Source organism: Larus michahellis, chromosome 3 (assembly GCF_964199755.1).
Source record: "Larus michahellis chromosome 3, bLarMic1.1, whole genome shotgun sequence".
Taxonomy (NCBI): domain Eukaryota; kingdom Metazoa; phylum Chordata; class Aves; order Charadriiformes; family Laridae; genus Larus; species Larus michahellis.
In genome coordinates, this window is record NC_133898.1 from 61,868,037 (window position 1) to 61,887,164 (window position 19,128).

General features: G+C 36.0%; 1 protein-coding gene across 14 annotated transcripts in view; it reads right to left on the reverse strand.

Moving 5' to 3' along the window:
• Window positions 1–19,128, reverse strand: part of SYNE1 (spectrin repeat containing nuclear envelope protein 1) — a 311,588-nt gene that overhangs the window by 169,068 nt on the left and 123,392 nt on the right. For all 14 annotated transcript variants that reach the window (XM_074580424.1, XM_074580426.1, XM_074580430.1 and 11 more), the window contains 15 exons: window positions 17,742–17,929; window positions 17,508–17,631; window positions 16,383–16,549; window positions 15,337–15,490; window positions 14,417–15,045; window positions 13,543–13,722; window positions 11,101–11,251; window positions 9,289–9,447; window positions 8,357–8,539; window positions 6,406–6,507; window positions 4,436–4,639; window positions 3,264–3,471; window positions 2,380–2,492; window positions 1,483–1,688; window positions 275–430 (listed from right to left, as the gene is read on the reverse strand). In XM_074580424.1, coding sequence (XP_074436525.1) covers window positions 275–430; window positions 1,483–1,688; window positions 2,380–2,492; window positions 3,264–3,471; window positions 4,436–4,639; window positions 6,406–6,507; window positions 8,357–8,539; window positions 9,289–9,447; window positions 11,101–11,251; window positions 13,543–13,722; window positions 14,417–15,045; window positions 15,337–15,490; window positions 16,383–16,549; window positions 17,508–17,631; window positions 17,742–17,929 — 2,924 coding nt within the window. The remainder of the gene's footprint in view (window positions 1–274; window positions 431–1,482; window positions 1,689–2,379; window positions 2,493–3,263; window positions 3,472–4,435; window positions 4,640–6,405; window positions 6,508–8,356; window positions 8,540–9,288; window positions 9,448–11,100; window positions 11,252–13,542; window positions 13,723–14,416; window positions 15,046–15,336; window positions 15,491–16,382; window positions 16,550–17,507; window positions 17,632–17,741; window positions 17,930–19,128) is intronic.

Consider the following 19,128-nt stretch of genomic DNA (forward strand, 5'->3'; position numbering starts at 1 on the left):
AGATTTATTTTTTAAGATGATATTTTTCAGTTTCCAATTATTAATGAAGTAAAATAAGCTTTTCTTAATGAGAAAAGTATCAACATCAAATTTTGGAGTTGGCTTCAAATTCCAGTTTCCTTATAACTGGAAGGATCTGGACTCAGCTCTTTTTTCACAGAATATGTTGCAACACCTTTCTCTATCTTTCACAAACACATTTTACCCCAACGGTCTAGTCTCATGGTTGCAGAGGAAAAAGTAAGAGTATTTTAGGAAATGTATTTCATACTACCTTGAATTCAGTAACTCTTCCAAGAACTTTTCCAATTTCTGTACCTCCTTTTTCTTCTCAGGAATAAGCTGTTTGCACTCTCCTAATGCTTCTGTCTTTATTCTTTCTTCCATGTCATGTATCCACAGGCCAAGTTTCTTGTGCTGATCTTCAAAGCTACAGAACAGATAAATACTCCCTTAAAAATAGTTCTCAGGTGGAGTAAACTCAGTAGGAAGTTAACTCAGCTCTTTCAATATCCACAAGACCAGGAAAATGAAGCTACATATCAATTTCATACTTCAAGAATAAGAGTTGTACACAAAACATAATTCCACGGTGACTACTAATCTAAAAATATTCAGCAGCTCTCTAAAAATGTTCAGCAAAATCATGGGAACTACAGTGAGAAAAAAGCCTCCAAAATTTAAAGTGACAGTGCTTTTATTTATTACTAGATTCAATAGAGGCAGACCAAAAGAAAGCTTTTTCCAAATCCTTATAATGATTCAGTCTCAAGTTACAAAATGGGTAAAAATGGGCTTTTACTCAGTATTGACACTTACAACACCCGAAGCGCTGTGCTTTCAATTTCTCCAACAGAACGTAGCTGGAATCTCAAGCACTCGGAACTCAGCAAAATAAGTTCTGGGCCTAAGTTTGAAAACCTTTTCCATACATGAAGGCACACCATCTCGTCTTGCTGTTTTACCCATTACTGCTACACTAACTTTGCTTTCAATCAGCAACAGTTTTGAATCTAGTTATACCTAAAAATATTTGAAGTCCCAAAATTCCAGTCCCAAGTAATAATTTAAGAGTGTTTTTTTATTAGGTCTTTAGGAAATGTGTTCATCTGGAATAGGATAGGACAGACACAGGCTGTGTAAAAAGCATACTATCTTCAAACCCCAGGGCAGAACTTGAAAATTCATCACACTTTTTCCTTCCAGGAAATTGCATTTAAATTACTGAGATCCCAAGCTGATCTGGGATGGCATGAGCTACGCAGATCTTCCACATACATGATCCTGAACTTCCATTCCTTAAGCAAATCATGCAAGACCTGTCACTTTGTTTTTAGCAGAGGAATTCATTTTTTGTGTAAATATTTCCAAAGAAAAAAGCAAATAGGACTGGAGTAAATGGAAATTATTTCAAATTATGGTGTGTATTTCTGCAGCCGGACAATTTCACGCAGTCCATCTGTAAATACTGGTATTACTCACCTTCCCAGGTGTGAGGCACAAGCTTCCAGGGCCGTCTTATCATTCAGACACTGGTTGAGGAATTCCTGGAAGTTCTGGTTAGACTTTGCTATTTGCTCCTGAATATGGCTTACAACTGGTTTGGGTAAGCAAGCATACAAACTTTCTCCTTCCTTGCATGCAGCATCTAACTTGTTACGTCCCTCGCTTACAGAATCCAGCACGCTCTGTGTAATGAAAGAATACAGTTTAAACATGCACGAATTAATAACTAAAGATAAGTGATACTTCTATTAGAAGTGGTCAGTTTTCCCCAACAAGATGAGAGCCATGTCTAGCTACGGAAAAAATTCTAAGCAGATAGTTCAAATAAAGTTTCATTAAGTGGCGCTACAATTCACAGAACTCAGTTTTCCTATTTGGTCTCAAGGTCTTTCTCTGGATAATTTAGTCCTGTCCTGAAGATGTTATACATTTCAGGAATTAGGGCTGTTTGCAGTAGGTGTCTGCTATTTGTGTTCTGTCCCACTGAAAATCTACACAGATAAGCTTTGACATATCAGTGTTATGATTGAATAGACTGAAAGACTGAAAGATTGAATAAGCAATAGCATAAGAAAAAGTCGGAAAAGGAAAAGAAAAGTAAGAAGAAAAAAATGGAGAAAAGATTAAAAATCATAAACAAGAATACTTTAGTTACACATAAACCTTCCAGAAATTAAATTCTGATCGCAAAACAGTCAACACAGTTTCCTCTGTACTCCCTCCACAGCACATACTGCCATCTTGAATTATTCTTACATTACCTTCTTGGAAACAAAACCAATAAATATGATAGCATCTATGAATTATTTTAGAGATATAATTGGATACATATAGTTAATTACTAATTACTATTTTTTAATTTGTTCACTATACCTGCAAGTCATGTAGCTTTGCCTCTATGGCTTTGCTGTCTCCAGACCTGTCAGATGATTCTTTTACTGCAGCCTTCACACCAGAAAACCATTCCTGGAATTCTTCCATAGAATCTTATTTAATAAAAAAGTATAGAGAAGAGAATATCTTTTAAGAAGCAGCATTATCCACAACACTATACAGCTGTCTTCCACAATTCTTTTATCCTTCAGGCACAATGTCTAAAAGGTAAAAGGATGAGTCTCATTGTCTTCAATAGCCTTGGGGAGTGGGATTCATTTTGTAAAAAGTTAGGTGTTTCCACTGTAAACATTCGAATTTGAACAGTCACAATAGGCTCCCCTTTATAGTCAATGGGAAAAGACAGGCATTTTCAGTCTATGATACATCTCAATTTCATGTTAGATGGTATGTAGATTAATATTTTATTAATTTATTAAATATTAATTTTTTATTTATTTATTAATTTTTTATTCATTAATATTAAAATATAAGATTAAAAATCGCATCCTTCTCTCCACTGACTATCCAGGGAGCCCAGATGGGGACTTTTACATTATAAACGTCTCCATTTGGTTATATACCTCTTTTTATGCAAATACACAAAGTGTATGTATGCAATAGAAATGTACACTAGGAGTGAAGAAAGGGCATGCTGAGCTTGCCTTTCATGCATATTACGTCTGTAAAGTCGAATTCTGTTTTTGTAAAATGCTTTGTTTCGTAGCAGTTATCAAACAAACATTTTGTAACAGGGCTTTTTAAAAGGCTCCATACAAAAATAAAGTTGTAATTGCAAGTGACATCACTGGAAACTCTGGCAGACTCCAGAATGATTCATGGCTGTGGGCTAACGGCTCCTATTAGCAAGCCTGAAGACTCACGGAGGAAATGTTTTTCCAAGGACTCTTGCATGCTGGCCTGTGTTCTGGAACACAGCAGATTCACAGCTTCATACTTCTTTATTAATGAAGTGACAGTGCCACCAAGAGCTTCCAGCTCTACAGAATGGTATTTGCGACACAAGCTGTTGAGTTTCTCACGGACTGAGTCAATGCTGCTCTGCTGATGCTGAAGGTCTTTTTGTGTTTCCTGAAAATGAAGTTACAATACAAATATGACATTTGTAAAGAAAAAAGAGAGCCCTCTCTTTTCCTCAAGCATTCATGCTCCTCCCATATGCGCTTTCCTCCTACGGTCTATTGCAAGTCACAGACACAATGGAGGGAAGAAGTACTGGATCGCCTTTCCTGAAATTTCCAGGTGAAATGAACCCTTGAAACTGAAGAGCCATTACACAAATGTGAAAAACGCTGTTTCTCATGGTTTACTACTTTATTAAAAAATAAATAAATTTCAAGGCATATTGAATAGCCATAGCTATTTTCAGAAAATTCTGAAGGTGAGATGCAACATGACACCGGTGTTTGGTGGGACTTCTGAATGAAAGGGAGCTTTCATCTGACTAGAGAGGAGTATTTGTTTGAAAATTAAATTTGAATTGGCTAGTATATCAACATTAACATGTACTCACACTGAAAAAATCTCTATGTGGTTTGTCATGTTATGATGTGCGCAATTGTACGCAATCAAGAGAGCTCCAGGATGTAGACAAAAGAACTGCTATATATGAGGACTGAGGAGGACTTCTGAGGGAGAAGTTTGTGTTAAAATTGAGTTCAGTCCAGGGTCTTTTACTGTGGTGAGTTATAAGTTCATAACTTATATTGCAAGGGGGTCAATGGACTTGTAAACACGCTGGAGTAATGACTGAAGAGTTCAATGTAACAAAACTGGTTCTTGTCACAACAAAGACCATATCATTCATTATAATTTTCTGAAAGGTTTGTATAAACTCAACAGATCAGAACTTTTGATCATTGATGGAACTTCTTAAAGAGCATGACTGTATTATTTGCTAGTATTCTAGAAGCTGTGTAGGAGATACTTATTTTTTATCAAATGAAAATTAAGTATAATGCTTAGCAAAAACTCTGATTAAAAAAACAACGATCACTGCATAAGAAAAAGCACATTCATTTTCTTCATCACCGACCTTCACTTTATTTAGAGCTTCAGGATCCAGGTTACGTGCACAGCTTAAGAGAGTCTCTTCCACTTTCGTTAACCAGTCTGTCATCTGATCAATAGACTTCTGTAACTGCATCTTCTGAGTACTGAAATCTTTCAGTGTCTCTTTTGCTGTCTCTGACATTTCTTTGGCATGTTCCAACTTCTGCCTCAAATCTGATTCGATGAACTAAAAGCAAAATGTTAGGTATTAAAGCATTTAAATAAAATGTTTATTATGGTAAATGTTTATTGAAAAAATGGAAGGTAGTAAAGTGACACACAGTGATAATTTTTCTCTCTTTACATCCGTAACTAAAGATACTTACATAAATAAAAAAATATCAACCATTCAGGATTAAGTCGTAGAGATACAGTAATCCAAAGAAGGGTTACTAACTTATAAAAACCCAGACTGCAAACTGCTGAAGTTATTATCCACTTTTGAAAAACTAAACAGCCGATCTTTTTTGCTTTTCTAATTTTCCATATATAAAGAACATGACCTAAACATAACTAGCTCCATAAAAAGAAATATCAATTGGCGAGACTTAAGAGCGCTGAGGCTTAAAGTATCTCAGTGTAAGGCAAATTAAAATTGAAGACAATACAGAAGTAAGTTAGAATATTGCCTATTAACCTGCTCAAAGACAGCAATATGTGAAATTATAGTAGATGTTAGCTGTGCACATATTGCTAATAAGAAGTAAATCAAATCAGTCATAATAGGGTAATATTTATAAATGAGCAATTACTGAAAATTCTATTAAGGAATTGTTTATGTTCTTAGGATATAAGCTGATCATACTGAGTTTACTTATTTAGCATTTGAATGTTGGCAAATAATCTGGGAATTTATGCTTAGTTTGTGAGGCTTTATTTTCAAATTTGCATTTATATATCAACTACAATTATTTTATTGTAGGTATGATTGAAATTTTTTATTGTTTTTATCATATTTAGTAGTTGGAAATAGGTGTGTGTTGGTTAAAAGTGATATTCTGCAAAATAATTTGCTCCATGTTTTACTCTGTAAGTGGACAGGTTTTTATTATGAAACATACAAATAAATCTGCGTTTTCTGAACCTCTCACGTAAAGAAAACAATTTGGGAGAACACAAGCAGGTCCATATAATTTGCAAATCTTTATACTGTAGGGTTCTTGACCCATATCTGATTAGTTATTTAGGCTTATGTGTACGGTCACAGCAAAATGTGGACAAGGCTTGAGTGTTATATTAAGTTCTGTTAAAATTTGATAAATGGCTTTGAAATAAATATCTATTGAGATATTTCCCTGCCTGTGGAAATGGCAGAACTCAGCTTATCTTTCAAAATTTTTGACATTGAAAGTGAATAATCTCCCATATCAACTTCCATTTGAAATCAAACATCCAAAATAGTCATACTTTGGTTTTGCACTTGCCCTAGAACATACATAATAAAGACCTAACCGATAATAAAAGTTCAACAGCTCACCTTCAGTGTTCATATTTTACCCCTCTCTTGTAACAGCTAGTTCAGTGCACTAATTCCCCTCCACTAAAGAATACTTTTGGTTTGGTAAAGCAAATGAACATATTTTACTGCATTATAATTCTTTCAAAGAGGCAAACTGTATATGCACTCACATATGTGGCTTAATGTTGTGCAGTATAGACAGTATCATCTGTCTCATAACTGAATAGCTACCTTATAAACTATTTACTCTGTTTTGATTTAGTAAAAAATACTTTTGCAACTCTAACATTCAATTACTTTTTGGCATATTTTTCTCAGAAAAAAATCAAAGTTAACTAAAGAAATATGAACAAAGAATAGTTATGATACATATAAAAAATTCTGTATCTGTCACGTTGAAAGAAAAATTCAGTACAGGAGAGACAGAAATTTCAGGAGGAGTTTCTTCTTAGTCATTTGAGCACAGTCTGTGATTACCAATATCTTTATTTTACCTGGAGATCTGCAGGAGGCTCTTGACTATGGGTAAGTTCTTTGAGATCTGAAATTTTGGAACTAAGCTGCTCCAACTTCAGTTCTTTATCCTTGACTTCAGACTGTAAAAGAGATGTGGTCAAATTTTCATACCAAACTACAAGAAGGTTTTAGACCTTTGGAATGATGCTCCATCAATTGCAAAAATGAAAGAAAACGTAAACAAAGTTCAGCAACCAGAGGGAAAACACTTGTTCTATTAGTTTTCTTCTCTAAAATACTCCCATCTCTTTTCCTTTGTTAGACTTGGTTCAGGGATTTTTTTCCCCTCCATTAAAATAACCACACACATTTTTAGCACTTAAAATGCACTAACAGCTTTAGTTTCTTAAAACTCACTGAATAAAGATGGGAATGTCATTGTTTATTCAACTGGAAAAATCTACTGTGGTTGTTAGGTTCCACTTAATGGCATGCAGAGAATAATACATGTGCTCTCTGTTTTTTATTACAAGGAAGTGGGCTCTCAGAAAAAAATTAGACACAGAAATAAATTTTAACCTCAAAAGGGAATTTAAAAATGTTGCTATATAGGCACTGACATATCTGGACCTTGTATGTATTGTGGTCATAAAGATCCAAGTTATAAAGAAAGATTCTACATCCTAAAAGAATAATATCAAAGTGAAAGGGAAAATCATAATTTGTATAATCGTAGTTCTGAAGTATTAGGCAAATAATTGGTGTGTGTATCCTACTACCCAAACTTTCTTTTCAAAAAATCTCAAACGGATCACCCCAATTAAAATATTGGACAGCGGACTTCAGGATTAAATTGCTGCACTTAACGTCTGCCCTGAATGGTAGAAGTTCAGGTGGCCCCAGAAGAATCCTGAGGGGGTATGTTGTGCTAGGGAGGATGTAATATTAGGTGACCGATCAAGAAAGGGACCACTGCTATGGACCGTCTAAAAGGTTCACTAATTATTTCTGTCCGTGCTCATATATTTATGATTGCTGAAATGGCACGACCCTTCTGTCAGTGAACAGCATTTCCTCTCACTTTGCAAAACAAAGTACAGAAAAAGTATTATGGACTATGAATTCTGTGACTGTAAATGTATGCATATTGCTCATGTGTTCTGCTATTCTGGCCCTCTTGTGAATCAGGTACTGCTGTGGTTTGGGTACTGTCTGCTCTTACTCCAAATCAGTTTTAATAGTAATGAATTTAGGTGGTCTGATTGGTATCCTAGTCAGAAAGACATCAGATAAAGCTTGTCCTGAGGAAAATACTGATTTAGCACCATTTCATATTCTATCATACTACTTGTATATGTTCATTGTTCATCTTTGTAAGGACATCACTTATTTCAAATGAAGTAGAATATGGCTCATTCTATGGTTGATCTGCTGTATATTTTAAGCCAATAGAGGCAGAATGCATCCTGAACACTGGCTAGATTTCTGTAACAGTTTACCACTATCCATAAAAAAAGACCTCACCTTACTGAAATTGTTAGAACCTGACATTAAAATTTGCCCTCCAGTTCAGCATATATTTTTTATTGTCTGGAGAATCTACCGTCTTAGGTGAGATTTTAGAAATTACTCTTTTTTTGCTTAACTGCAGCTGAAGTTGTCTAAAATTTCCATCAGTTTCTACTGGAACAGAGTTCAATCCAATGCCATGCTTTTTGAAATTTTTGTCCTTGTAAGAACACATTGTACTGCTAGAACCAAAATAACTATGGGGCCTAGATTTAGTAAGAGATGAGCCGTTCTTGTTTCTGTTAGAAGCAAACAGCTTCAAAAAAGGACTGTAATTCTGTCAGCTAGCCATTGAGTTAGCGGTACCACTGCTTGAACAGGGGACACAGTGGTCTACAACAGTACAGCCTTATCTATGTGCCTGATAGCACTTGAGATTTTGGTCCAGAACATTTTTATCACCGATTTATGGGTAAGCACCTGGAAGCTTTTGAGGAGGACCTCCATTCTCTGACTGTCACTCAAGTTGCTGATGCTTTCATTCAGTTGAGAAATGCTCTTATTGCACCATCCATCCATTTCGTCTCCAGTTTTCAGGATGTCATCCCACAGAGACACGCCTACACCCAGACGGTCAATGTTGTCTTCAATTCTTTCAGACACCTTTTAGGAGAGGAGAATGTATCAATACCATTCACAAATTAATTTTAGATTTTTTTATTTTGCAGCCAGTTGTATGACAAGTGCATCAGAAATAATTAGTAAGCCAGGGCAAAATAATTCTCTGAGAGTTAGGTCTAAATCCTTAATTCTAATTTCAATTTAGTTATCCAGATTGTAAAATGAACAAAAATTGTATATGACTGTTTCTAAAAATGTGTATTTTTTTTACTGGGAAAGAGTTTTATGTTTAAATAAACTTTATCTTTAAAAACAGCTGCATTTATCTTTCTTATGTAATGTAGGAATTTGATAATAAAGAAGTATAAATATTAGCTTTTATATTATGTTTCTGTGCTATAATTTCATCTTTCTCAACATATTCACATCTTCTATGATGTAGCTTAATACAATTTACTGCCTAAGTTATTTAGTCCAATTTACTTGAATAAAATAATACTGGCATACATTAGGTGAGAATCCAATCCAAATTTATTCTCAAAAGTGTGTACTGAGGAAATATACATTAGTAACATTCATACATTATTATAAGACATTGTTTTAAATCTATCAAATGAATGTCACAACTTTTGCATAGAACGGATGCCAAATGCCTATGATTAACCCTTTGAGATATACTTCAAGGTAAACTTTACTAAATAATTGCACTCTAAGATCCTAAGAAAATACTAAAACTGTAACCCTAGCCCGACTTAAAAACTGTATGACTTGTATAAACACCAGACTCTTACATCTAGCCATTTGTCCACCGTACAGTCCATATCTGTTTTTACCGCAGTGGAGTCACAGTTTTGCACCCTTTTCAGTTCTGCTAACAAATGTTTTCCTTTATTGGTGAAAGTATCCAGGTCTTTTTGTTTATCACTCAGAGCATTCTTGGCAGCTTCATGCTGTGGGCATAAATATTTGCTTGTTTAATGAAGCCTTGAAGAAAGAAAGAAAAATCCAGTTCTCCAGGCACCCATCCCTAGCCCTATGGTATATTATGCATTTGATAATTCTCATTCAGCATACCATTTAATATTTAACCATGCCACAAAATACAGAGCAACTGACATTCTTTTCTCATGAGCATAACAAAATAGTATGATTGTTCTTATAAACAAAGCACACAAGTGGGAATAATAAATTCTCAATTTTCCCCACTTGGTAACCAGCTATTTTTGGGACTGAAGGCAATCTTTTTTTATTATTATTATTTCTATTCTTCAGACTTGACAGGTCTAAAATTGAATAATAAGAACCCATCATTGACTAACTAGTAATTAAATTCTGGAATTACAACAGGGTAAACAGAGGGTGTTGCACAGAAAATTTAAAATTGTAAACCCTGTCACTCCTAGATACTCTGGAAAACAAAAGTACAGATGTGTTCAGGAAAGAATTAGACAAAATCTGCAGGGCTCCCATGTTTGCAGTTCTAGGCATAGGGAAATTTTTAAAACACTGCCACTGAAGAGGTGACAACATACTGAGAAAGGATCACAGCAAGCATCTCATACTTTTTTCTTTAGCGATTATTACAGAGCAGCATTAGAGGTAAGTTACTAATCTGGATGCAGTAGGGCCATGTGGCCATGCCTGCTTTGTTATGGTAGGAGCTGTGCAAAGTGTTCATTGCACTCCAACTCCTTCAGGCCTGGATGTGGCCACTGGTGTAGCAGGGAATTCTCCACAGCCCAAGGCTTACATTTAGGAGAGGAATCATATGAAGTTACATGCACTTCTTTGTTAGACTGCTGAGCTCTGTTCTGTCTTTCAGTTCTAGTTAAAATGTCTGTTAAAAAGAGGCCATAAATACATATAGTTTATAATGAGGTTTATACAGATCTGACTGAAGAATTTTTAATGAAGAGCTCAATAGGCTCCCAAATGAAATTACCCTTTGAATGAATGGAAGGAATTTCACTCAGAACTGGTTTTGCTGACAGGCTGATGGATAGCAGAATTTGGAATTTTAGAAATATGATCCAGTGAAATGAGGGGAATGCAGGGATCCAAATTCCTTATCTCTGCTCAGTGGCCAGTATCTAACATTGTACCCCATGGAATAAGTCGTCTTAGGGAAAGAGACAGACATAAGAATTGCACACATCAGAAATGTATACAATTCGTTTTCTTGTGTTGACTTTTATCTATTCGGAAAATTACCCAATATAGAAAAATATTAAAGTATGTTGACTGACTGGAAATATCCTCTCATACTATGATAGGAATACATTCTCAAGGTATTTCGTATAAAGAGCAGGTTACATGCTTTCCATATAAATTAACATAAAAAAACATAAATTTTGCATTTCTAGGTGTTAAAATGATCAATAGCAGCAATCAAATACACATTAATGGATCTCACCAAAATGCTGAAAGGACTATATTCTTTCTTCATCTAAATTAGTACAAATGAAACCCCAAATATCAGTGTGACAAGATTTGACAGTAAATTCAAGTAACTTTAAACACAGATCAAGGGTACCTTTCAAACGGAAAAATTAATCTAAATTAAAGATCATTTAAATGCCTCAAATGAAAATATATGTAATTACCTTTGATAAAGCTCGCCTGACATCTTCGTGATCCTTCCAAATGGATTTGATCACAGAAGCACTGTCAGCACTGTCTATGACTTTCATTACCGTTGACTTCAAGCTCTGATATTCCTTCATTAGATCAATAAGAATGCAGGACTGTTCCTTTCTGTAATGTGAAAAGGCCGTGTTAGCACCATTTGTTTTCATGTTTCTGAAGGAAAGAGAACGTAACGTAGCAGTTCACCATGGGAAAATCAGGATGCGGTACTAAACATGTTTTGGACAGCCAAGGAAATACTAATATTTAGGTTTTACAAATCAGTGTGTGTCCATACATCACAAAACATCTCACTGAAGAAACAGTATATCAACCTCCACCTCATATATATGAAATATCAAAGCAACTGACTTGAGCAAAAGAAAGACTGGAACTGGAATTCAAGCTTCTCACTGCCTAAGTTTAGCACACTGACTGGAAACCACACTATAATGTGGTTCATTTTTTTTAAACTTGTTTCAGCTCATTTTTTTTAAACTTGTTTCTTTAAAATAGAGTAGTTTTGAGGGTAAAAAGAAGCAGAAGTAGACTAAAGCAATGCAAGATAAGTCTGAATATTTTGTCCTCCAATTGTCAGATGCATGCTTTTGGGTCTAAAATATTACATTCAACTTACCTGTCATTCTACTGAGAATAACAGAATAACCTGCTGCTAAGAACAGGCCTAATATTTTTTTCCCAACCCCTCTCCAGAAAAGCCTATTTCTGCTCAGGAAATGGAGAAAAGAAAAAAAACCACACAACACTATTCTATCCATTTCTGGTATTTATACTGAAGAGAGATAAGGAAGACTAATACTTTGGATATGTTTAGTTGTAAAACATAGTGTGTCAATGAAAGGACTTCGGGAAACATGTCACGGCCAAGAAAGAGAGGTAATCGCTTTAGGAGCTGGCTCTTTTCTGAATGCTCCAAAGAGCTCTCCAAAATAATCAGGTTCAGGAGGGTTTAAAATTGTGTCTATATGAGAGAGAAAACAGTTAAAAATATTTAAAATTAAATTAATAATTGAAATAAAAATTAACATTATTTTTATATCAGAAAGGAATCACAAGGTACCTGAATATCTTTCAGTTTTAGGTATAAAGATGGCAACAACTACCCCAGTATGTGAAAACTGGACAACTCATTTACGCTCAATAACGCATCTATAAGGCAGGGACAGCTATTTTATGGTTTTCTTCACTACCGGGCTGGTACTGTCTAGCTTCTTGCATATGTATGTAGACATTACCTGGTTTATTATTATTAAGGATTTCTAGAGGTAAGAAAAATGGGTTGCAGCAACATGCAACATGAAATACAAATTTAGTGGCAGTGCTTCAGAAAAAGGAGCAACAGACATCTTTAAACAAAGCTTTCCTTTTCTTCCACTTAGTTTAGATTTACACATCTCTTAAAAATGTACTAAAAAAACAGACTAAATTCAGCTGGAAAAAACCACCAGAAATGCAATTCATGTAGCATATTTTCAAGAGGGAAAATGATACACAGATCTGGTTAAGGGGCAGTATATTTACAAACGTCTGTATGGTGTCAACCAAGAAAACAGAATAACAGTACAGTATATAAACCAAAGGGGGAAAAAATAATTTTTTCAGCACAAATGAAATTTTTTCTTGAATCGTTGTTCCAGTACACCAACCCAGCAGTTACATGGGGATCACCAAATTGCACAAGCCCATTGAAATATTAGCTAGGCTTAGAACTGATTTGCTCCTGCATTTAGAGAAATTTATGTACATTGAGGATGACGTAGTGCTGAATTAACCTAGCACTTAACTTCACCATGTAAATTTAAAAAAGAACGTTTGAAAAATTTTTATTTAAAGATGATAAAGAGGCAGCTAACACAAAGAAAGGAATAAAATGAATCTTTCTTTCATTTCTTTAGTTCCTTTTTTATCAGCTTTCATTGATATACAAAACTGTCTTATATCACTGATTATACACTAATGATTGTTATGAACCCGGTCCCTTGAGCAGACAAAAAGACTGAAATGTAAGAATGACTTAGGACCACTGAATATGTTGTCAGAAACACATATCCAATAGAGAAGGAAAATGCATGCTTGGAAGAGAGTATGTGCTAGTTGGAGTGGTAGTGAAATCTCAATGGTGATTTCTTATCTTTCAGGAGAGTAAACAATAAGATGCAACAATATGAGTGGTATATCTCTAAGCACTGTCCTGAGGACCTATCTGTTGCTTTATCAATAGTATCATTACAACTGGTAGAAATATCCTGGTTTATACTGTGTTTTATCTTCTACTCAGTATTTAACATACAAGCCCTGGGATTAACATGGCAAGAGGATATTAAATATAAATAACTGGGTCTCTTTCCCCCACTAAAAGAATCCTCTCCTTTCTCACCTTAAGTCCAAGATCTACTTACTTTTCATGTATAACTTTCTTGGTATCCTCCCACAGAGATTCTAAGCGATTTATCTCTTTGTCGATCTCAGAAGCCAGCGTAATATCTTTTTGAGCTATTTGTTTTGCTTTGTCCATGAGCCACTGGAGTTCATGGTGGTGAGAATTTAATTCTTCATCTAACTGATTAAAGACCCTCAATCTGCAAGTTAAAAGGCAGATTTTAAATTTACATATCTTCACTTTTTTTTGGCAAGAGAAAAGAGGAGAAAGGAAGAATGAAACAGTTGCTGTCAGAGTTATTGTGCATAAAGTTCCCTTTTTCTAACATTTCCTAAAATATCTTCAGAAAACAAAGTGTCATCTGGATTTTTTTCTGCTATAACTGGGCTTAGAATGTGGGTTTTTTTCTGATACACAAACAGCTATACAATTATATAGATATACATATACCTTTACCTCACACAGTGACTCTGAAATATACTCAAATATTTAGATTAATATTTTATTATAGTAAGTGTTTTCAATTCCTTCAACACATGTACAGTCTTCAGTTCTGTAAGAGTAGAGATAGTTATGGTATATGGGATTTCAATGACTGTTTGGTGCTTGGATTCATTTGGAAAAAATAAATTTTTCAGACAAAGATTTTCTTGACTGTTCTTTCAATATAAAAAATTAGCGGGACTTGCTAAGTGTTCTGCTCATGTCGTGCCTCCATCCAAACAGCTCGCTCACTTACAAAAGTTTATCAAGTAGATCTATGGACTCATATACGCCTGGCAAGGAATAAGGTACCCAGGCAGAAAACTCACGCATGCCTTCAATGCATCATAAAATGTCTAGAGACTGCAAGCAAATGAAGTGCCAATCTCCAGCATTAATATCGTTTTTACCTCTGCTGGAGGGCTTGCAGTGTTGCCTCCTTCACGCCCTCCTTGTCAGCCTTTTCCTCAGTATCTTCAATTCTCTTGAGCAGCTGTTCTTTACGTTCCATGAAAGATCTTCGCAAGGCTCCAAGAGCTTCTGCCTCACTCTGTTTGGTTCCCAGCAGGTTTTGAACTGCCTCCAGTTCCAAGCACAGATTATCCACCACAGCCCTGCAGGAGGTCCTCTGCTCAGAAATGCTGTGTTTTAGGTGATACTGGGCCTTAGTAAGGGAACCATCCAAACTGATGGCAACAGATTCCAGCTTGTTAAGATCTTGAATGACACCATTGAGTTCTTTCTCCAGTAATTCAGATTTAGCTTTATCCATATTTCCTGTTTTCTCCACTGTCTGCCTCAGCTGGTGGAGCACTCCTGAGGCAGCACTATGGAGCTCCAGGAATACCCGCAGCTGATCCAGAGCCTCTTGTCTTTGGCTAGTTATTTGACTTGCCTCCTGGAAGATCTGAAAGCAATCTTCAGTCTTTCCCTGCAAAGTCTGCTGGTCCTCCGGGCAGCTGAAAGAACACAATTTATCTACATGTTCCTTCAGACTTTGTAGCTGCTGTTTCTTACTTTCGACTTCCATTGAGTGGTTCTATGGGAAAGAAAGAAAATAGGGCTGGGTTTCTTCTTCCAATCAAAAGCTCAGAAAACATTTTAGTACTAAACTTACAAGCAAAACAAATACTATTGAGGGGTTTTCAGAAAGAACAGTTTGGTGTTACAATTTTGCTTTAAACTGGTCAAATAACAGAAATCTGTAGGTGACTACAACAGCGCAGTGGTTTTCAAACAAATAAATGACCTCATCCTAGTTTTAGATGAATATTTATCTGAATGCACTGTACAATTTCTCTGTCTTTAATATTTACATCCAAAAGTTTACCTTATTGTGAGATGCAGCTACTTGTTGATCAGCTGTGTATATCTCTGAAGTGGCTTGTAGTTCAGCAAGGAACTGCTTAATCCAGTCTGAAAACCTGAGCAGGAGCTCATCAAACTGCCCATGCTCAGCAACAAGAGATTGAAGGAAGTTGATCCTATAGGATGTCAGATGTAAATATGAAAGCACTTGATGTAAATTAATCACTTCCTATAATCAAAACCACAGCTGACTGGACAGCATTAAAATCAATGCCAGGTGGAAGGAAAGAAGGAAACATTAATTTATGGTTCAAATGTGATGGCTGCTGTGTTGATTTCTTAACTGGGGAAAAACATAACACTTGAAAGCACCAGTTTGGTGCTTTCCACTCTTCTATTCATATAAACTATTAGAAATGCCCCGAACAATCAAGGTACGTTCAACTTTTCTGCATGGAGGTAGTCCCAGCAAAGAGAATGGTATTGATGGGAGCTAAACTTCAGTTTTCAGAGATAGCAAATCCGTTTGCCCTGTCATCTGCAACACTGTATGTAAAGTGAAAGTCTCGTGAATTTAGTCAGGGGATGAGTAACTGCATGCTTAACTTCCACTGAAATAAGTGAGGGTCAAGTCTGCTCACAGGGACACAATTCAAAGGAGGAATGTGTCCAGATGAGTACTCAGGACCTAGCAGAACCAAGCTTCTAAACCTTGACCTTAAAAAAGGCCTTGTCATTTACCTTCCTGTTTGCCTTCGAAATTTCTCTACACAATTTTCAACATGAAATGCTATGCAGAAGATCATTATATAGTAAAACAATCATATTGATAAAGCACCTAGAAGACAATGTGATTGACCAGAGTCTATTATTTAAGCTCCTTTACAAATACTAAAATATGTATGTTCATCACCAAAACAATTGAAATCTAAATATATGATAACGTACAGTTTCAAAAAAGGAGGCAGTGTTCCTGAGACTTCCTTAGCCTTCCAGATTCCTCATCTGGATATTGGTTACTCTCATTTCACATGTAAAAAAAGCATTCTGCAGATAAAAGGCACAAACCTTTTATCAACAGTTTGTGGTAAAGCTTTCCACCTCTCATCCAGCTCTTCAAATTTTTCTTTTATTCTTTTCACAGACTGTTCGGAAGCTGTTGGGAATAGTGACTCATTTAACTGTAATAGGCTCTCATAGACTGAAGCACGGGACTCAATATCTGCTCGCAAATCCTGGGAAAACAATGGAATGTACAGCCTTTAGATCAAATATGACATCATATTACGAAAATAACAAAAATAATAAAAAATCAGCTAGGGTTTTCCAGTACATCACTCTGAGACAAGTGAATGAGCACAGTCAAATCCTTGGAGCAACTGAGGTCTATGAGGACAAGCAGGTACTCAAAACCTCTCAGACAGCTAAATTTGCAACCGTAGTTTGGTAAGGATTCATCAGAGTATTTTTTTCCCCTTTATGACAAAGCGGCAATCTTTCCACACAGCTCTACTGTATGATGACCGTGGCTAAAATCAAGACTAAGTTTTGCGACATATTTTGTGTGCAATAGAATTGTGAGGAAATGTCACAAATCGGCCCAAACAAAAAAACAAACCCCCAAATAATTTCCCTTCTCTTCAGTAATATTTAAAACTGAAATTATGGACTCATTGGCTTCATGGAGGGTGTAAAAAATGCTACTTTTGGCCAACTCCTTCATATTAATCTAAAAACAAATGACAAAAATTTCAAGGAAGGCATGCTTTAGAATAGGATGAAAGTCTTTTGTTTAAAACAAAATAATTGGAAATCAGACTTTCACTGTGAATTCAAAACCTTTGAGCATTTTGTCATCTGAGCAAATTTCCTCACATGCAAAAGAAGGAAAGTTGCATTGTCTAACAAAGGAATTTCTCTGGCAAGCAGACCAATGTCCTTCCTCAATAGATAATAGGATCTACCATTTTCTTCAGCCAGCATATTATATTTGCAAATAACATTCTTCCTCCCATTTTCTTGTCTCTGATAAATAACAACAGCGATAATGTAAAACTTCTCTAGGACATTTCCAAAGCCCAGAATCAAGTGATTGTCAGACTTCCGTTGAGCAAGTCCATCCTTTAAAAGACACATAAACAAATGTAGGAAATGTAGGAAATGTAGGGGGACAATCTTAAGGTTGAAACGTACCTGCAGTGACTGGAGTTCACCTTCCAGTTTAACTCTGTCAGCAGAAACATACTGCTCTGAAGGCCTGGCTGTAGCTTCACACCCCTCCAACCAGGTCTGGAAGGCAGACAGCTCCTTCTCCTGCCTAACAAAATCACAACATAGAGTTACCAACTCAAGTCATCCCCTCAGTCTCACACACTGACTGCAGGAAAGTCTCTGTTTCCATCATGACAGACGTGAGAGTCTACTCACTTCTGCCACTGAACCAGAAGATTCTCTAATAAGGTCTGTTTCTCTTTAGCATTTTCTAGCACCTTTTCGTATTTCTGCTGTAATGCTGTAACCTCGTGAGCAGCTTTTTCTTTGTTGGCCAACTTTCGGGCACAGGCTGAGAGAGACGTCAGAGTGTTGCTCAGTTTTTCCACAGTATGACAAAGGTCCTAATGAACATGCAAAAGAAACAGAAGTCACATACACAAACAACAGAGCTACAGTAACAATGGTGGGAAAAATTCTGTACTTCTACTCGAAGTTTGAAGCAATGCTACATCCACCAGATCATGAAGTCAAGGCAAAGACTGTATTTCACTCAGATCTATCCTAGATACACATGCCCCAAGCATATCAATCAACTAGCTTGTAGTGGGGAAAGACTTTCCTAAGAACAGCGTTAAAGAAAAAACAGACAGCAACAAAAGGGTCAGAACATTTGAATGGGCATGTGACACAGCATGATCATGTAGGACAAAGCTCCAGATTCCCTAGCATCTGTCTAAGAGTTGCTCTAATCTATACATATACAGTAAATACAAGAAGCTCACACAACATGTGCGGACTGCCAGACTTGCAGCCCGTGTCATGACATGGGAGAGGTAGGGAACAGTTACCATGAACTTCTGTCAGCATTGGCAAACACAGAAATGGCATCCAATGTTGACTAGACTTTCCAGTGATGCTGGAAACTTGTTCATATGAAAATGATTGAAATGTAGTACAATCAGTTAGATAAGCACAAAATGAAAGAGATTTGAGACCACTGAAGTTCTAACTCGCAGGTGTGCGGTAATAAAAACTGTAGTAAAGGTTAAAAGTACAGTCATGAAAGAAATCATACATAGGAGGAAATGTGAATTATATAGCAACAAGCTGCTGATGTTTAAACTAAATAACAAAAAATAATTTCATATTAAGGCATTGAATCATCATGATCCCCTAGGCAGGACAAGAGTTTACGATAGTACACTCAGCATATTCATAATGTTTAAAAGCCAATAACAATAACGATTACATATGCTGTCTGAAGAAATTCTCCATATGCAAAATATCTTTCCTCAACAAGGTTCAAGCTTTTTTGAAGCAGACAGGCCAGGTCTTCCTTGCATACAGCCTGTATGCACCTGCATGTACCACTAAGTTCAGAAGAACTGCAAGAACAATATGGCTAAAAGTTTTTAAAATATTTTCTTAGAATAAAAGATAATGATTATTGTGGGAAGAACACATCACAAATTTATAGACACAGATAAAAATGCTACACCAAATTCCCAGATAATTGAGATTTTTTGTAGTTTGAATACCAATCCAATGTCTGTTTTCCATTTGTAATGGATGGAACCAAATGTCAAAACACCCATGGATT